This window comes from Phyllostomus discolor, chromosome 2, assembly GCF_004126475.2.
Source record: "Phyllostomus discolor isolate MPI-MPIP mPhyDis1 chromosome 2, mPhyDis1.pri.v3, whole genome shotgun sequence".
NCBI classification, from domain to species: Eukaryota; Metazoa; Chordata; class Mammalia; order Chiroptera; family Phyllostomidae; genus Phyllostomus; species Phyllostomus discolor.
Genome location: NC_040904.2, coordinates 160,958,347 through 160,976,458, shown reverse-complemented (window position 1 = coordinate 160,976,458; position 18,112 = coordinate 160,958,347). Strand labels below are relative to the sequence as shown.

General features: G+C 46.6%; 1 protein-coding gene across 3 annotated transcripts; it reads right to left on the bottom strand.

Moving 5' to 3' along the window:
* Positions 1-32: 32 nt before the first annotated feature.
* Positions 33-17,745, bottom strand: STAT2 (signal transducer and activator of transcription 2). 3 transcript variants are annotated; one of them, XM_036018802.1, is made up of 25 exons: positions 17,516-17,745; positions 16,695-16,700; positions 15,591-15,738; positions 15,276-15,426; positions 14,875-14,970; positions 14,610-14,699; positions 14,443-14,518; positions 13,914-13,999; positions 13,596-13,750; positions 6,994-7,152; positions 6,795-6,887; positions 6,520-6,579; positions 6,087-6,107; positions 5,767-5,860; positions 5,570-5,617; positions 5,406-5,489; positions 5,143-5,241; positions 4,901-5,036; positions 4,741-4,793; positions 4,510-4,604; positions 3,788-3,924; positions 3,428-3,610; positions 3,163-3,220; positions 1,605-1,909; positions 33-1,338 (listed from the first exon to the last, which is right to left on the bottom strand). In XM_036018802.1, exons 3-25 carry the CDS (start codon positions 15,719-15,721, stop codon positions 1,196-1,198), a joined length of 2,553 nt encoding a protein of 850 aa, XP_035874695.1. In that variant the 5' UTR covers positions 15,722-15,738; positions 16,695-16,700; positions 17,516-17,745; the 3' UTR covers positions 33-1,195. The 3 variants fall into 3 exon arrangements, with proteins under 3 accessions (XP_035874695.1, XP_035874697.1, XP_035874696.1); XM_036018804.1 differs by lacking the exon at positions 16,695-16,700 and having other exon boundaries at positions 15,591-15,728; positions 17,531-17,745; XM_036018803.1 differs by lacking the exon at positions 16,695-16,700 and having other exon boundaries at positions 15,591-15,734; positions 17,531-17,744.
* Positions 17,746-18,112: the final 367 nt, after the last annotated feature.

Below are 18,112 nucleotides of genomic sequence, written 5' to 3'. Positions count from 1 at the left end.
TCTGGTGTGAATGAATCAAAATTATACCTACATTTTTGTTTTTGTTAGATCAGAAAAAAAATTGTTTTTTGTGTGCTACAAAATTTCAGTAATTCGTTTATACATGCCATAAGATGAAAAGGTTGAAAATTACTCTAACATACCAGGCAGGAGCATGTACAGGGCCTCGCTTCGCTCACATCTCGAGTTTTACTAGAAGCACACAGTAAAGCAACAGAAGCCGTCCCAAGGCTTCTCTGAGGGTGGCCAAGGCCCGCCGTGGTCCAGAGCTCCGTGATGAACCCTCGAGGTTCTAAGTTCCAGGGACTTCCAGGTCCATGCCCAAGGAACAGAAACCATCTTTTCAGGTAAACAACATATTGTACAAAAGAAAGGGATGATATCTTAATAGAGAAATATACAAGACCCAGGTCTTCTCTTCCTCTGTAAAAATACCAAATTCTATCCATACTATAAAAAGCAGTTCCTGAATTTCCAGCAACCGTACCACCCCTGGCTTCCAAGAGTGACTTGCCTCCTAAGCACTGGGAAAGTGGAAACTGGGCAGAGTGAGTTATTGTGCAAAGCTTCACAGACACATGAGGCTGGTGGGATGGTTTTTTTGAGGGGGGAATGGGTGTGGCCAGCTTGGGGAGCAGAGGAGGAGACTGGTAAGAAGAGGAGGTCTACCCCTTACTCCCTTCCTCAGAGGGGGAGCTGCCCATGGTGGCTGAGGCAGGAAGCTCTCAGTCCCTGCAGGAAAAGAGGAAATCCAGGACCTGAGTCGGGAGTGAGGGGAAGAAGAAAGGAAAGGGTTCACCTAGACATGAGGGGAAGATGGAGTCCTGTCCTGTAACAGTTCCCCACCACGGGTCAGCGCTAGTGGGCACTGGGCTGGTCTTACCAGCTATTACAATGCTGAAATCCTTCCATACTGGAAAGAAGCAACTCCTCTGAACTCTCCATGCACCTCCACACTGTCCTGGCCTGCTCCTAAAACCACCATACATCCCAGCACAGCAGGCAGCCCCCAGGGTCCTAGTCAGAGCAATGCCCAACATCGGCCCACACTATGCTTGTACCTTTGACCCCAAGTCACAGGGTTCACCCAGCTTAGAAGGGGCACATGCCTGATTTCCCATCCTTGGAGAACGACATCATGATGTGGGGGTTGGTGGGGGTAAAAGATGTGGGAAGAACAGAGGACACACAGTTCCTAGTAGTCAGAAGGAATCAGGGGCCCATCTGTGTAGAAATGGCTTGGGTGGAAGACGTAAGCCTCGTCCGTGGTGTTCTGGCCAGCTAATAGTGGGTCTCCGTTTGGCATGATGTCTTCAATTTTCATACTGTTCCTGAAGACTGGGTAGTCCAGAGGAAGAAGTCAGGCCCTGATCCTAGGCAAGGAATTCCTAACCCAGCAAGGAAAGTGACGGCTAGAAGGGCCTGAGGGGGCACTTAGGTGGGGCAGCGGTTGGTGTGAGTTTCTTAATGAAAGGAATTACAAGGAAATAAGCCTCCTCTCCAAGGAGGAGCTTAGATCTGGGCCTTTTCTGTAATGGGTAAGGGAGCGGAATTGGGAAAGGGAAGGTACCCCCCCGCTTCCCTAGCCCCATCTCATCACTTACTTTCCATTTCCTCAGTGTTCAAGTGTCTCAGGTCATGGGGCAAATCTGGTTCCAGCTCTGGCGCCGGCTGTGAAATAGGCTCCAGAATAGGTTCCAGCCTCAGTTCTGGTCCCAGGTTTGGCTCTCGTACCGTACCTAGTATGGGCTCCAGTGACAGCCCCAGGTCCAGCCCTGCCTCTAGCAGTGGCTCTAACCCCAGGCTTAGTTCTGGCTCTGGCCCTGGTGCCAGTCCTGGAGACAGCTCTAGTGATTCCACTTCTGGCTCCAGATTAGGCTCCAGTGGCTGTTGCAGCTCGTCCACCTGCCTGGATATCCCAATACAGACAAAGGGAGAGGGCTCAGTTGTGTAGGCGAAGTGGGGAATGGTAGAGCAAACAGAGGCTACCTCTCCATTGTAAGACGGTAATACAGAAGACGGCTTAAGAGTATGAGCCTTGCTCTGCCCTGGCCAGGTAGGTTAGAGCATTGGTTAGAGCATTGGTCCTCAGTTGGTTAGAGCATTGTGCTGAAACACCAAGGTGGTCATAGGTTCGATCCCCAGTCAGGGCACATACAAGAATCAGCCAATAGATGCATAAAGAAGTGGAACAACATATTGATCTCTCTCTCTCTCTCTCTCTGCCCCTCTTCCCTCTCTGTAAAATCAATAAATACAAGTTTAAATAAAAAAAAAATAGCACTGGCTTTGCCAGAGTTTGAATCTTATCATTTACTAGCTGGATGACCTTAGGCAAGTTAATTAACTTCTCTGAGCCTCAGATTTATCATCTGTAAAATGGGAACAATACATAATAATGCTCGAGAGGCGGGAGGATGGCTGAAAGCAGGGCACTGGAACCTGACAGTAGCCGAGAGCCTTCATCTTGGCCCTTCACTCCGCCAACCCCCAGTTCCCTTAGCTGAACACAGCAGTAATAGTGTCTGTCTCACGGGACCACTGTGAAGACAGTAAATGAGAGAATGAACACACAGTTTTATCCCAGTGCCTGGTACTTTTTTTTTTTTGGTACTTTTAATAAATGTTCATTAAATGTTCCTACTCATATGAATTCTCATAAGAATTACATTTTAAAAAAGATTTTATTTATTTATTTTTAGAGAGGGAAGGGAGGGAGAAAGAGAGAGAGAGAGAGAAACATCAATGTGCGGTTGCTGGGGGTCATGGCCTGCAACCCAGGCATGTGCCCTGACTGGGGATCGAACCTACGACACTTTGGCTCGCAGCCTGCGCTCAATCCACTGAGCTACACCAGCCAGGGCTCATAAGGATTACATTTTTAAAAATGTTCTAAAAGTATCTTGCACCATGTCTGGCATCAAGCAGATGCCTGTTAACATCAGTGATTACGACCACTATTATTGGGGAGCTCCTGGGGAGACAACCTAAGGATGGCAGCAGGGTGACAGAGGAGAGAGAGACCAGAAGAGCAGGAAGAAACCTAGAGGCCTGGAGAGTATGAGTGAGTAGGAGAAAAGGCCAGGGAGATGGGGAGGGGGCAGGTCCGGTCCCTATGCCAGCCAGAAAGGGTGAAGGGTGGCTGAGGAGTTCCCAACTCACCTGTTAGAGACCACAATGAGCTTGTGTTTCAGGTACTTTTTTCGTTCCTGGAGATTAACTGTGGGGGATGCACATAAGGGGTGGTGAGGTCAGTGGACTGGACACAGACCGATGGTCGTGACAGTCATATCTCCTTATTAACTAGCAGTGTCCCACAAACAAATCCCTTAACTTCTCTGGTTATTGGTTTTCCCGTGTTTGTAAGGAATGAGTTGGAATTTTGGATGCCTGCAATCTACCAGTGAAGCATGTTGATGACTCTCACCTTTGTCCTCATAATAGCACCCGAAAGCCTCATCGCGGGGGATACGGGGGTAGAGAAAGCACAGCGGGTTCTCGGGTATGTTCTCCTCAGTGAACAGCTGGTAGTGGTGGATGATTTTGGTCAGCGGGAGTGACTGTAGCACCTCCTTGGTGAAGGGCTTCAAAGAGTAGATGACCACCTTATCTGGACAGTGGACATGGAAGTGGGCAGGCTTGAGAGAAGAGGCTGGGCCTGGGAGCTGCCCACCATGCCTGCCCAGCCCCAGAACTGCTGAGGGGTCCAGGACAGAGCCGGGGAAACCAAGGACAAGCAGAAGGCAGAAAGGAAAGGCAGTGGGAACAGCAAGGCAGAGCAGCTGACCATCATCCTGGTGTTCCACCCAGGAGCAGGTGATGCCCCCTTCCAATGTTTCACTGAAGCGCAGCAGGAAGGTGCCAGACACGGTCTTCTTCAGCAGCTTGCGCTCCTGGCTCCGGCTTACAAAGCCCATGATGCGTCTGAAGCAGAGAAAGCAGCTGAGAGACCTGCCTGCCCCTCGATTCCTTGGATGGGGAGAGAGTGCCAGGTTTTGGCCCTGGCTCTGCTCCTTATAAACTGTACCATTGTGGCCAAGTCACTTCGCTTCACTGACGATACCCACCTCCCAGGGTTGGAAGAGGTATGAGGGTTCAGTGAGGCATCATGGATCAAAAGCACCTTATTAAAGGCAAAGTGCTGTGCAAATGGGCAGGCGGTGTGGGGCAAAGAGCACAGGCTCAGAGGCAGGCAAGCCTGGGTTTAAATCGAAACTTGGCCCCTTGGGTAAGTTCTTTAATTTCCTCACTTGAAACAAGGGTGGCAACACCCACCACGTAGCATGGTTTAAGGATTACGTGACAGAATTCATGAAAGCACCCAGCAGGCTCTGGAGCACAAAGGTGCTTGACAAATACTGGCTCTGACTATGATTGCAATTGTGAGGGGGTGTGGCCTTGAACCAGTTTTTGCTCCCGCTCCCTATTTACCACATGAGGGCGCACAGAGTCCATTCTCAAACCCCCAAAGGGAGTTGGGCCAGGGGAGAGGGAGGCTGTCGATCTTACCCATCTTTCCAAAGATCCTTCAGGTGGTCATGTACCAGGTCCAGAATTTTGTCTAGCCACGTCCAGAATGGTAGCTTTCCAGGGGGACTCTCTCGCTGGAGGAGGAGAAGGAGGAACGGAAAGGCAGGAAGAGATGTGGAGCTGCCCCTGAAGTGGGGAAGGTGTGACGGGGGCGGGGCAGGAGTCTGGGCTGGGGACTAAGATCTAACTGCCCAGGATGCAGGGCATTACCTTAGTGAAGTCAGCCCAGGACAACAACGCACCCTCCTTCCCAGAGTTCTGTCCTGTGGCAGACAGACAGACAGACAGACAGACAATGAAAGGAGACAAGTCAGGGCTCCTGGGATGGAAAGGACAGAGGGCTGGGGCTGAGAGAAAAGGAGGTCTGTACCAAACAGCTTGCCCTTCAGCATGCTCAGCTGGTCCTGGTCGAGGCCTCGGCCAACATAGGATGAGAACTGCCAACTGAGAGCAGGGCCCAGCAAGTTCCAGGGGGCCTTGGGGGTACTGGAGAAGAACAGCTGATTCTGCAGGAGTGGGGGGAGGACAGCATGGCTCAGAGCAGCACCCTCACACCAGCCTGCCACACCCCTCCTAACCAACCATCCTTTGCCTGTTGGCCCTGCCTCCTACCTGGGGGTTTGAGCTGAGCAGATTGAACCAGAGAACTGAGGCCCAAGCAATTGAAAGCTGGTTCGTGTTCGAGGTAATCACCACAGGGAGGGTGTCCGTCTGGGGAGAGGACAGGAATCACACAGGTGGCTGTGATGATTTTAGCTGCAGACACTTGGTAGGGGGAAGGGGTAATATTTCCCCCTGAGAGGTTTCTGTTTAACCCCGCCTTATGCCTTCTCCCAAACCTGTTTCTTCTCTCCCTGCCCTGCATCTTCACTCACTTGCAGTTCCTGCTTCAGACCCTGGTAGGTATATTTGACCGTGAAGCTGATAATGTGCAGTTCCTCTGTCACACCCAGCAGGCTCTGGGACAGCCAAAGACACAGCGATCAGAGGGTCCTTTGGTACGTTCCTCCTACTCCCCAACCCCCTGTCCAGGCCTCACCTTATTGCTGCCTTTTCCTGAACCTCCTGAACGTTGCTCCGTCAGAGTCTGTGAAGAGAAGGAAGGAGAGAGGATGCCAGAGGAAGGACCTCAGTGTCCCTGGGACCCCTGTTTTGCCCTCAAGACTTCCCAAGGCCTGGGAACTTGCCCCAGCCTGTTCCACTAGCCTAGAAACTTAAGCCAGCAGCCCTTCTTACCAGGTAACGGAAGTCCCAAATTAAACCCTGACTCTGCCCTTTCTCGGGGGTCAAAGTTTTCTGGTTTGAGGTCAGAATGTTGAACTTCCGGAAGCTGTTCCAGGAGGAAGAAGAGGTACGAGGGACAGGAACAGAGTTATTCTAAAATTCAGCAGGAAAGCAACAGAAGTTCCACTTCATTTCAGAAGTCCCCACCTCCCTCTGCTTATATGCCACCCAGTCAGCCTCCTCCTCATTCGTGCCCCTGTCGTGGCGGCCACACGTGACCGTGCGGGTCACACAGTGCACACATGCTCACAGCATTCTTCTCAGGTACCTACCCTTGTGACTGAGGAGGATTCCTGAAAAGAAATGCAAAACAGAAAAATAAGTAAATAAATAGATAAACAAATAAATGAATGAATAAATGTAAATATATAAACATTGGGAAGGAAAACAGTGTAGAAATGAGGAATCTGGCTCTGGGATGAGACAGACCTCAGTTCAAACCCAAACCTGCAGCTCACTAGCTATGCGGACTTCCACAAGAGACGCCGTCTCTCTCACCTTGGTCTCTGATTTGAATGGTGCATCGATAGTATCTAACTCATGGGGTTCCTAGATGATTAAATGAGTATTTGACCAGGTGCATGTCACATACTAAGTGCCCCTAAAAGGGATGAGTTGTTATTTCTATGAGGTGGATGTCTCCCCTGCCCTATCAGCCCACGTCCTGGCCACTCCGTGGTCCTGCCTTTCACCGGCCCAACTCACCTGTCAATAAAGACTTCTGCAGTCAGTGACTCACTGCCTTCCTGGAGCCTTACCAGCAGCCTGGGGAGAAGAGAGGTAGATGAGAGAAGTGGTCAACCTCAATTCCCTGGATAGACCAGATGTTCAGAAAAGATAAGGGAAGAGATGAGAAGAGGTAGGCTGATTGAGGGGGAGAAAGAAAAGAAACCGCCAAGAGCAGAAAGATCTGTAAAGCTAGGAAGCAAACAGTGCAAGGTCTGGAAAAAGGAATCAGGAGTAAATTCTGAAATGCTAACCTTGTTCGGACAGTGAACTTGCTCCCAGTCCTGAGGATGAGGGGTCGATGGGGAGTCTGAGGCATACAGGGCTGAGTTTCTACCACAAAGGCCCTGGGAAGAGAGACGTGGAGAGAAGATATAGCTTAGCATCTGTAAGAATGGCTCCCCTTGTTCCTTCCCTCTGCCCTCCCTAGCAGCCCCTCCTTGGCCTCTAAACCTGTGGAGCAGACGCTGCAGCAGTTCCATAACCTGGGCCTCCTGCATGTCCACTCCTTTGGTCAGAGGGTCATTTTCATAGGTAACCAAGAGACTCAATTCCTTCAGCTCCTTCAGCAGCTGCCGCAGATGAAACAAGACCTTTGCTCCTTCGGTGAACCTGAGTGATAGAATCCAAGGAAAGAGGATCCATGGGTTTCCTGGAGCCCCCAAACAGGCTCTAAGAGATCCCCTTTAAAAATGTGGAGATTTAGAAACTGATTGGGACAAAAAAAGAACATGATTCATAATCCAAGAAATGAAAATCAAAGCTACTTTCACATTAAAACTGGTAACGGTTAACATAATAAAGCTAACTTTCATATAATGCTTGACATGTACTATTTATTCTAAGTGCTTTACACATGTTAAAGCATTTAATCCTTGCAAAAACCCTATGAAGTAGGCACTAGTATTTTCCCTATTTCACAGATGATAAAACCGAGACACCGAGAAGTTAAGCGACTGCTCAAGGTCATAGGGCTGGGAAGGAATGAAGCTGGATGTCAGCCCAGGCAGTCTGGCTGCATGATGCAGACTTTTGCCTCCTACACTTTCTGTCTAAAGAAAGTACAAAAAGAAAAGTAATAACAGGCAATATGACAGGAAAACAATCCTATACCACATATAAGCACATAAATTGGGATAGCAGCTGGAAACTATTTTTTAAAAGCCTCAAAAAATGTGCTTACATTTTACAGCATTCCATTTCTGAAATATATCCTAAGAAAATAATCAGACACATAGACAAAGACAAATGTACCAGGAAGAGCATAGTTTTGTCATTTGTAGTAGAAAAATTAGAAACGACTGGTAATAGGTATATAAATTATGGCATAGTCACATCATGAAATACTATGCAACCATTAAAAATAATGATGCAGGCTCAAATATTTAACATGGAAAGACATCCAAAAATATTAAATTAAAAAAATTGTAAGGTAGTACAGATACATGATTTTAAAAAAGATTTTATTTATTTAGTTTTGGAGACATGGGAAGGGAGGGAGAAGAGGGAGAGTAACATCGACATGAGAAAGAAGAGCCGACTGGCTGCCTTCGCCCATGCCCTGACCATGCACCAAACCCGCGGCGGGGGCACGTGCCCCCACCAGCAACTGAACCAGCAACCTTTTGCTTTGCGGTCAACCGCAGCCAACTGAACCACACTAGTCAGGGCTAGATATGATATGATTCAATTTATGTTTAAAATAGATGTTATTTTGGTATATATGCACAGGAAAAATCTGGAAAAAGTATGTAAAAGCATGAACAGAGGGTACCTACTTCTGTGTGATTAGATTATACAGATGGGTGATTATTACATTCTTTTTTGTGTTATCTGAAATTTTTTCAATTGGTATACATTATATTTATAATGAGAAAAAGCAATAAAGATCTTTTTATTAAAAACAATGAAAAAAGGTGAGGTGTGCTCTCCTCCTGTGAGCACGCCCACACCCTCGCCTTACCAGTCCTCTTCTCCCCTAAACTCTAAGGGACCCTGCAAGACCTGCAACGAGGGGAGCAATGGGCAGCAGCAGCTCGTCCCATGCTAACCCCCTGACCCTGCCTCCAAGGCCCTGTTTTCTCTGACTCTACAATGAGCTGACAGCAGCCCTGCCTGGGCCCACTTTTTTCCTACAAGGTTTCCAGAGAGCCAAAGCAGCCCTGCCTGGGCTCTCTCCTGGTGCTTCTTCTATCCTATGCACTTCCTTGTTTCACTGTCCCCAGCTGTAATAAATATACTCTCAAGCAAAACAAAACAAAACACAATAAAACAAAAAATCAACACAATAACACCATCATCACCAGCAAGGAAAGGTACAGATTAGAACCCAGAAATACCACTTCTGGCAACTTATGTTACAGAGATAATTAGGAATGTAAATAAAGATGTAGCTACGAGGTTATTTAAATAATTGAAATACTGTTCATGTATGTAAAGCCCTATATACCTGTTTTTACTTTACCTGTATATTTTTAAGATTAAATTATAATGAAATTCCTCATGAGAAAATACTTAAAACAGTAGGTATTTTTCAAGTATGTTTAAGGACACATTCCTTTTTCTTTAATGTATTTTACTGATTATGCTATTATAGTTGTCCCATTTCCCACTTTTACTCCTCTCCACCATGTACACCCTCTCCCACCCACTTCCCCACCCTTTAGTTCATGTCATATTTATAAGTTCTTCAGCTTCTACATTTCTCATACTATTCTTACCCTCCCCCTGTGTATTTTCTACCTACAATCTATGCTACTTATTCTCTGTACCTTTTCCCCCTCTTTCCTCCTCCCATTCCCCTGTTGCTAACCCTCCATGTGATCTCCATTTCTGTGGTTCCTGTTCTAATTGTTTGCTTAGTTTCTTTTGGTTTTGCTTTAGGTGTGGTTGTTAATAATTGTGAGTTTGCTGTCCTTTTACTATACATGGTTTTTTTTTAATCTTCTTTTTCTTAGATACGTCCCTTTAACATTTCATAAAATAAAGGCTTGGTGATGATGAACTCCTTTAACTTGACCTTATCTGGGAAGCACTTTATCTGCCCTTCCATTCTAAATGAAAGCTATGCTGGATAGAGTAATCTGGGATATAGGTCCTTGCCTTTCATGACTTGGAATAATTCTTTCCAGCCCCTTCTTGCCTGTAAGGTCTCTTTTGAGAAATCAGCTGACAGTCTGATGGGAACTCCTTTGTAGGTTACTGTCCCCTTATCTCTTGCTTCTAGGATTCTCTCCTTCATTTTTACCTTGGCTAATGTAATGATGATGTGCTTTGGTGTGTTTCTTCTTGGGTCCAACTTCTTTGGGACTCTCTGAGCTTCCTGGACTTCCTGGAAGTCTACTTCCTTTGCCAGAATGGAGAAGTTCTCCTTTATTATTTGTTCAAATACGTTTTCAATCTGTTGCTCTACCTCTTCCCCTTCTGGTACCCCTATAATTCGGATGTTGGAACATTTAAAGATGTCCTGGAGGTTCCAATGCTTCTCCTCATTTTTTTGAATTCTTATTTCTCCATTCTTTCCTGTTTGGTTGTTTCTTTCTTCCTTCTGGTCCACTCTATTGTTTTGAGTCCCAGCTTTCTTCCCATCACTGTTGGTTCCCTGTGCATTTTTCTTCATTTCTTTTATGGTAACCTGCATTTCTTCATCTAATTTGCGCCCAAAATCAACCAATTCTGTGAGCTTCCTGATCACCAGTGTTTTGAATTGTTCATCTGATAGGTTAGCTATCTATTGGTCGCTCAAAAGGATGAGCTCTGGGGCACTGATTTGTGCTTCTGTTTGAGCCATCTCTCTCTCTCTCTATCCCTCTCTTTTTTTTTTTTTTTGACTGGTTGCTCCTGTTACGGTGAGGTGTGGAGCCTTAGGTGTTCACCAGGGCTGGGCACCCCAGTCGCTAGACCGTGACGTTATATGTGGGGGCAGGGTCGAGAGGGAACAATGGTGGTAGCTCCGTTCTCTGTGGGACCTCAGTCCCTTCTCTGGGATCCTGGGTTGCGCGCTCTGCCCTGCTCTACAATCACTGCCTCACTGGGTCTGCCAGCTGCCGCTCGAGTACTCAGGGTCCACCCGCTGCAATCTTGTGCGCCCCAGATGCCTTATGCGCTCCCGGTTGCCTTATGCACCCTGTTCTCCGCCCCTCCTACTGGTCTGGATACATGGGTCTATTTCAACTTCTTGGCTGTCCGACTTCCATTCAGATAAATTTTCAGTCAGTTCTGGGTGTTATTCTGCCTCTAAATTGTTATTGTTCCAATCTTGGTTGTGCGTGGAGGTATGGTGCGTCCACCTATGCCTCCATCTTGCTGGAAGTCCTCCTCCTTTTTTCTTACATCACAATAAAATTAATATAAAGTGACTTCTGGCCAAGATGGAGGCATAGGTAGACACACTGTGCCTCCTCACACAACCAAGATAGGGACAACAACAATTTAGAAACAGAATAACAACAAGAACTGACAGAAAATTGAACTGTATGAAAGTCGGACAACCAAGGAGGTAAAATAGACATGTTCATCCAGATTAGTAAAAGGGGCAGAGTCGGGCAGCCAGGTGGAGAAGGGGGACCTGTGTAAGGCATCCCAGGCATGTAGGACCACAGCAGGCGGACTCTGGGTGCACAAGCAGCAGCTGGCAGACCCCGGCCAAGGGGTGGCAACAAGCAGACCCAGCAAGGCAGAGATTGTGAAGCAAGGCACTGCGTCCAAGGCAGCTGGCTGACCATGTGGTCCCAGGGTCCCAGCGCCAGGAAATAGAGCCTCAAGGCACTGATTGAAAACACCTGTGGGGGTTGAGACACAGGGGGAGACTCCCAGCCTCACAGGAGAGGTCATTAGAAAGACCCACGGGGTGCACAAGCCCACCCACATGGGAATTAGCACCAGAAAGGCCCAGTTTCCCTGGTGAAAAAACAGCGGAAGGGACTGAAGTCCCATGGAGAACGGAGCAAGTGCCATTGTTCCCTCTTGGACCCTGCCCCCACATACAGCGATATGACACAGGGACTAGGGTGCCCCGCCCTGGTGAACACCTAAGGCTCCGCCCCTCATACGTAACAAGTGTGACAAAAAAAAAAGAGGCTCAAACAGAAGAACAAATGAAAGCCTCAGAACCAATACTTTAAGCAACTGAAAGATAGCCAACCTATCAGATGCACAGTTCAAAACACTGGTAATCAGGATGCTCACAGAATTGGTTGACTTTGGTAGCAAATTAGATAAAAAATGAAGGCTACAATAAGAGAAATGAAGAAAAATGCACAGGAAACCAATAGTGATGGAAAGAAAGCTGGGTCTCATATCAATGGAGTGGACCAGAAGGAAGAAAACAACATACAATCAGAAAAGAATGAAGAAATAAGAATTCAAAAAAATGAGGAGAGGCTTAGGAACCTCCAGGACATCTTTAAACGTTCCAACATCCGAATTACAGGGTTATCAGAAGGAGAAGAGGAAGAGCAACAAGTGGAAAAGTTATTTGAACAAATAATAAAGGAGAACTTCCCCAATCTGGCAAAGGAAATAGACTTCCAGGAAGTCCAGGAAGCTCAGAGAGTCCCAAAGAAGTTGGACCCAAGAAGAAACACACCAAGGCACATCATCATTACATTAGCCAAGGTAAAAATGAAGGGGAGAATCCTAGAAGCAAGAGATAAGGGGACAGTAACCTACAAAGGAGTTCCCATCAGACTGTCAGCTGATTTCTCAAAAGAGACCTTACAGGCAAGAAGGGGCTGGAAAGAAGTATTCCAAGTCATGAAAGGCAAGGACCTATATCCCAGATTACTCTATCCAGCATAGCTTTCATTTAGAATGGAAGGGCAGATAAAGTGCTTCCCAGATAAGGTCAAGTTAAAGGAGTTCATCATCACCAAGCCCTTATTTTATGAAATGTTAAAGGGACGTATCTAAGAAAAAGAAGATAAAAACCATGTATAGTAAAATGACAGCAAACTCACAATTATGAACCACACCTAAAACAAAAACAAAATAAGCAAACAATTAGAACAGGAACAGAACCACAGAAATGGAGATCACATGGAGGGTTAGCAACAGGAGATTGGGAAGAGGAAAGAAGGGAAAAAGGTACAGAGAATAAGTAGCATAGATGGTAGGGAGAAAATAGACAGGGAGAGGGCAAGAATAGTATGGGAAATGTAGAAGCTAAAGAACTTATGACCCATGGACATGAACTAAAGCAGGGAATGTGGGTGGGAGAGGGTGTGCAGGGTGGATAAATAAAGGGGGGGGTAATGGGACAAGTATAATAGCACAATCAATAAAATATATTTTAAAAACAAAAACAAACAAAATTAATATAAAGTAGAAAGTTTACTGGAAAAATAGCAAGAAATTAAAAATAACCAAAATAATGTCCCAAAATAAAGAGTCCATCAGTTACACTGTTACCTCCATAGAAGGAACTAATGCAACCACTGCAAGTAACATGGGTTAATAAACTATTAAATGAAAACAAGGCAAAGAAGCACACATGTCTCAAACCAGTATGAACAGTGTGATTCAATTTTTGTTTAATAATGTTACAGCAGATATATTTGGGTAGGAAAGCAGTGAGCAAAATTTTTTTTTTTGCATTATACTCATTGCACACAAAAAAGTGAAGATATATTTCTCAAGTAATTAAAAAGGAAAGGCTCTGGCCCTGGCCAGGCAGCTCAGTTGGTTATAGTATTGTGCAGGTTCCATCCCCAGTCAGGGCACATCCACGAAGCCACCAGTGAATGCATAAATAAGTAGAACAAATTGATATTCCTTTTCTCTCTCTCTCTCAAAAAAAATCAATAAATTAGAAAGGAAGGAAGGAAGGAAGGGAGGGAGGGAGGGAGGGAGGGGAAGGGCCCTGGGCTTCCTGGGTAGTGAGAATGAAGATCAGAGTGCAGTTGTAGTCAGATGAGGAAGCTGGGATCATTCTGGGGAGCAGAGATTCAGGAGAGCAATACCTCTTGCCATACAATAGGGTATTACGGCTTACAAATCACAGGGCGGTGGCTAGGACAAGGGCTGGGTGAACATGAAGGCAGGAAGGTGCCTCTTACCACTTCTCTAGCTGGAGAAGTTGTAACCCTCCATTTGTGGGAGCTCCAATGCAGGCTTTCTGTTGCTGGGCTTTCCACTCCTCCAGCTCAGGCAGCAGTAGCTCAATTAGGGTAGTTAATCGGCCTAGCAGTGCTCTGGAGTCATCCAGCACCTCCTAAGAAAGACATAAGTAAGTGCTGAGCATCTCTCACCACCCCCTTCCGCCATTCAACTGGGGATAAAGGGACAAAGAAGCCAAGGCTAAAAGGCCAGGGCTCCCAGGTCCTTCATTTTCCCCAGCTCTCTGCTGCCCACTCCCTCTGTCCTTTGCCTCCCACCTTTCTCTTTTTGTCCAGTTCATTGAGAGTTTCCTGCAGAAGCTGCTTCTGTTTGGTATGATGGGGGTCCAAAGAAGCTGTCCTCACTGGATGCAGGAGCAGGAAGTGATACAAATGCTCAGGCCTAGGGTTCCTTCCCCTTACCTTCCTGGCCCAGACCTCAGTCAGAGTCAGGAAGGGGGAATTCAGGAAGGGGGAATTCTGATGGGAGAAGAAGGGAACCAAAGCAAAGCACAGGCACCTCTGTGCCCTCAGGTGAATTCTGAATTGTCCTGCTTGAAAGAGGAGCCCGCTCTATCTGCTAAGGCAGTTTCCCATGCATCTCCTTTAACATTCACCAGCTGTCCCTCAGCCATACCTCCAGCCCAACCTCCACAACTACCCTGGCACTTCTAGCTTTGCATGGCAGCAGGACTGCAGCCAGTGGGGTGCAGCCAAAGGTGTTTACTGTTTACTGGGGCCTCTCTTCCACCCTTGGCCTTCCAGCTAGTACCTGTCTTTCTCCCCCACCCTTCAATGTGCTTCCTACCTGGGGCTTGGGTCTTATATCGGAAGCAGAAGACATCTTGCTGGTCTTTCAGTTGGCTGAGGGATTTTACCAGCTTCTGTAGCAGGAACGAGACCCAGATAAGGCTGCTTCTGTGGGAGGAGGCAGGCCGAGTCCTGCCCACCCTAGCTCCTGCCACAGCTACCAACCTCCATCATAGCCCTTAATTCCAGGACCCGGGATTCAATCTCATGCTGTTGGCTCTCTACAGGTGCTTGGAGGTCTGGCTCCTCTTGCTCCTGAAATAAAGAGGCTCTGAGCACATTCAACTCTACCATTTCATTCCTCAAATCCAGGCCTGAAATTATATAATAGGCTATTGGGGAATCTTATTCAGAGACAAATTTTCTGAGTTCTTTCCATGGTCCCTCTCTACTCCAGGAGCTTTCACTATCACCAGCAAATTGTTCTCACCACTTGAGCTCTCTGAGCCTGAATCAGAATTCTTTTTTCCTCCAGAAGGAGATTAAAGATCATCTCAGCCAACTGGATAGGACCCCCGGGAAAGGCCTGCAGAAGGCAAAGAGTATTGATAGAACTCAATTGCTTTCAATGAACCTTCCTACCAGCAAAGCAGTGCTTCCCCCTCCTTCAGCGTCCCAAGCCCTTCCCCCTTTCACCACTGGTCCCCAAACCCTAGCCTCTTCCTAACAATGGCCTTCTCTCTACCAGTGACTCCCCAAGTCCAGGCTTTGTTCCCCTTTCCCCAGATCCATGCCTGCCCCTTTGCATCTCCAGGTCCTGTTCCATACCCCAAACCATACTTCTCTAACAGCTCCCATTCCTACCTTGTTATCACCAGCTTCTCCAAGTACCTGAATGTCCCGACAAAATTTTCGCAAGTTATGCTGTAGCAACAAGCGCTCAGGGTCCTGGCTGCAGCGGGCACACTCATAGTTTAGTTGGTCCGAGAAGTGGAGGAATAGCATGTTAGCCTGGTAACTGTTGCGCAATGCAGCTTCTTCCCTGGGGGCCAGAAATGACAAAGATTAGTAATGTCTCTGCAGGATTGCTACTGGCTTGAGGCCTTCTAACCCCTTCCTGCCCTTGGTGTCTCCAGGATCCTGGGGGCTCAGAAGAAAGAAACCATTTTCCTTATCTTCCACCTCCCAGCTTCCTGAGGACCTCACCAGTTCTGGTCTTCAATCCAGACAGCTAAGTACTGTCGAATGTCCATCGGCAGGAGGCTATTTGTGTAGAGCTGGTGCAGCTGATCCTGAAATGGGCTGTCGAGATTCTGCAGCATCTCCCATTGCGCCATTTGGGATCTGAGTCTGGATTCAAGTTCCCAAATGTAAATTTTGCTGAACTAAACCATCCACAGTCTCATGATACTTTATTATTACAAATTGAAAATTTGTAATTATACAGGTAAGAATAAAAAGGGGTATCTAGTTGACCCCACTTCCAATCTTCATCCCCTTCCCTCCTCTCCAGAAATCCATATTATTAATTTGGTACATATTCTTTCAGGGAGTACTAATAAAGAGCTCCAATATGTGGGCCTTTTGTGTTAATAGTAATTTTCAAACACACACCAAAGTAGAGTGAATAGTAGAAGGATCATCCATGTATCCATCCTCCATCTTCAACAAACACTGATGATATTTCTACCATTTTTATTTTATCTATCTTCCCCAATAAATTTATTTTAAATTTGTACATGTATGCATTTGTTTACGCTGGAGTGTTTAGAGGTGGTGTGGGTCCTAAGTATCTATTTCAATTCAGTATGACTCCCGGTCCCAAAGCTTTATCGGGAATTGGACCCTCCTTGGAGATGAGGCACGCTTGGTACACTGCTCTCCATGCAGGAAGGCAGAGCTCCGGCTACGTTCCACATGTTTAAATGCTGTGCAAGGGGTCACTCAATCCCTAAGGTGGTGTCACCTCTTATGACTTCTGTTGATCTCTGGTTCTTCATGTGGATTATCAACTTTGTCAGAGACCCAGAAATTTCATTCAAAATCAAAACTGGTTTCTGCCTGTCATCAAGTAGACTGAGCAGAGAATCTTTCTCCCTAGCTTGCTCCACCTACTGCCATTTGTCTGTTTAGGAAATTAAAACTTATTCTTGTTGCAGCCTGAGCCTAACAGAAAAGAACAAACATGTACATCAGTGGTCTAAAAATGTCACATGATTTTATTACAAATCAAAGAAAAAGACTAGGCTGGAAGAATTTTTCTCCCCATGCAGAATGAATAGTTATGAGCTCCCTTTCTACCTCTAGGAATTAGGGACAGAGGAAGGAAAGGATTGGGCAGGGTTTCTTATTTTTCATTTTAATCCTTTTAGTAATGTTTGACTTTTTAAACTATGTACACCTATATTGCTTTTTAAAAAACAAGGAAGCCCCAGTTCTCAAGGAACTAGTTGTTGATATTAATAGAGTAAAGCAGAATGAGAAACAAAAGAGGAAAAACAGCAAACAAAACAAAAACAAGAAATAAAAGCAAAGGGTAAGGCAGCAAGTAAATCCTAAGGTTTAAATATGAAAACAAAAACCTGTTTTGTTTTTCAAATGGATTGCAAACACTTGAGGTTAAGGGCTGTGACACTTATGTACTTACTTCTCCAATTATCTCTCTCTCTTTTAGGTATATACTGTGTTTAATAAGCTTTTCTGAAATGAACTTCTTTTGTATGTGATCTTAGGCCAATAATTTCACTTTTCTGTATCTTGTCATTTTTAACATAACAAATAAGTATGATAAATAGTACTTACCCTTAAACACTGACCTTTGGGGGGGGGGTGTGGGGCGGGGGTGAGGATCAAAAATAATCCAGACCAGGTTAAAAGCGTTGGCTAAGACTAAACCAATGCCACAATGCCACAATGCCAAGCTTCGGGTCTCGGAGGCTGTAGACGAATTTTAGGAAGGGGGCATTAGGTTTGGGGAGCTAGACCGGACAAGAAAGGGTTGATCAGGATGCAGCCAGGCAACAGCTCCTATTTTAATGTGGGGACAGAGGCTGACCCCCTCAGGACACAGCCTCTGGAACCTGCCGCACTTCCCAGAAGGAAATCGCACATCCCCTCCCAATCCCGCGTTTTCTCAGGGTCCGTACCTGGTTAGGGTCTCAGTCCTCGTTCCCTCCAGGCCTTCCGTTTTCCAGAGGGAGCTAGGTCACAAGAGCCTCACTCCCCGACCTGTTTCGTCCAGTTTCTTGGACCCGTCCCCCTGGTAGCAGGTTTGAGTGGGAAGCTGAACCTTAGAGCTCACCGTTCCCAGCCCCGCACCCCAACATTGGCCAAGCCCTTCCCCAGGCTGAGTTCTTTGGCACTGCCACCGCCCCTTCCACTCCGTGGGGCGGGACAAGCGGAGCGGAAACCACACCTCCAGCTCCAGCGATTGGTGAGAAACCTCAAGTAAGCACCGCCCCAGATCTGCGGAGGGAGGAGTCCAATAAATGTAATATCGCAGAACTGAAACTGCTGATTTCCGGGAACTCGCTTAGTCGCTACGGAACCGATATTAGCTCGGACCGTGAAACGCTTAGGACTCAATTTGAAGAGGTGGGACCGGAATTTCAACACTCTGAGATAGGAAGGGGAGGGCTGAAGTAGTAACAAAACAAAACAAAACAAAACAAAAAACCCCTCAACTGTGTGCCGAGGTACTGAAGTACGTGCTATGTACTGTAGGTTCA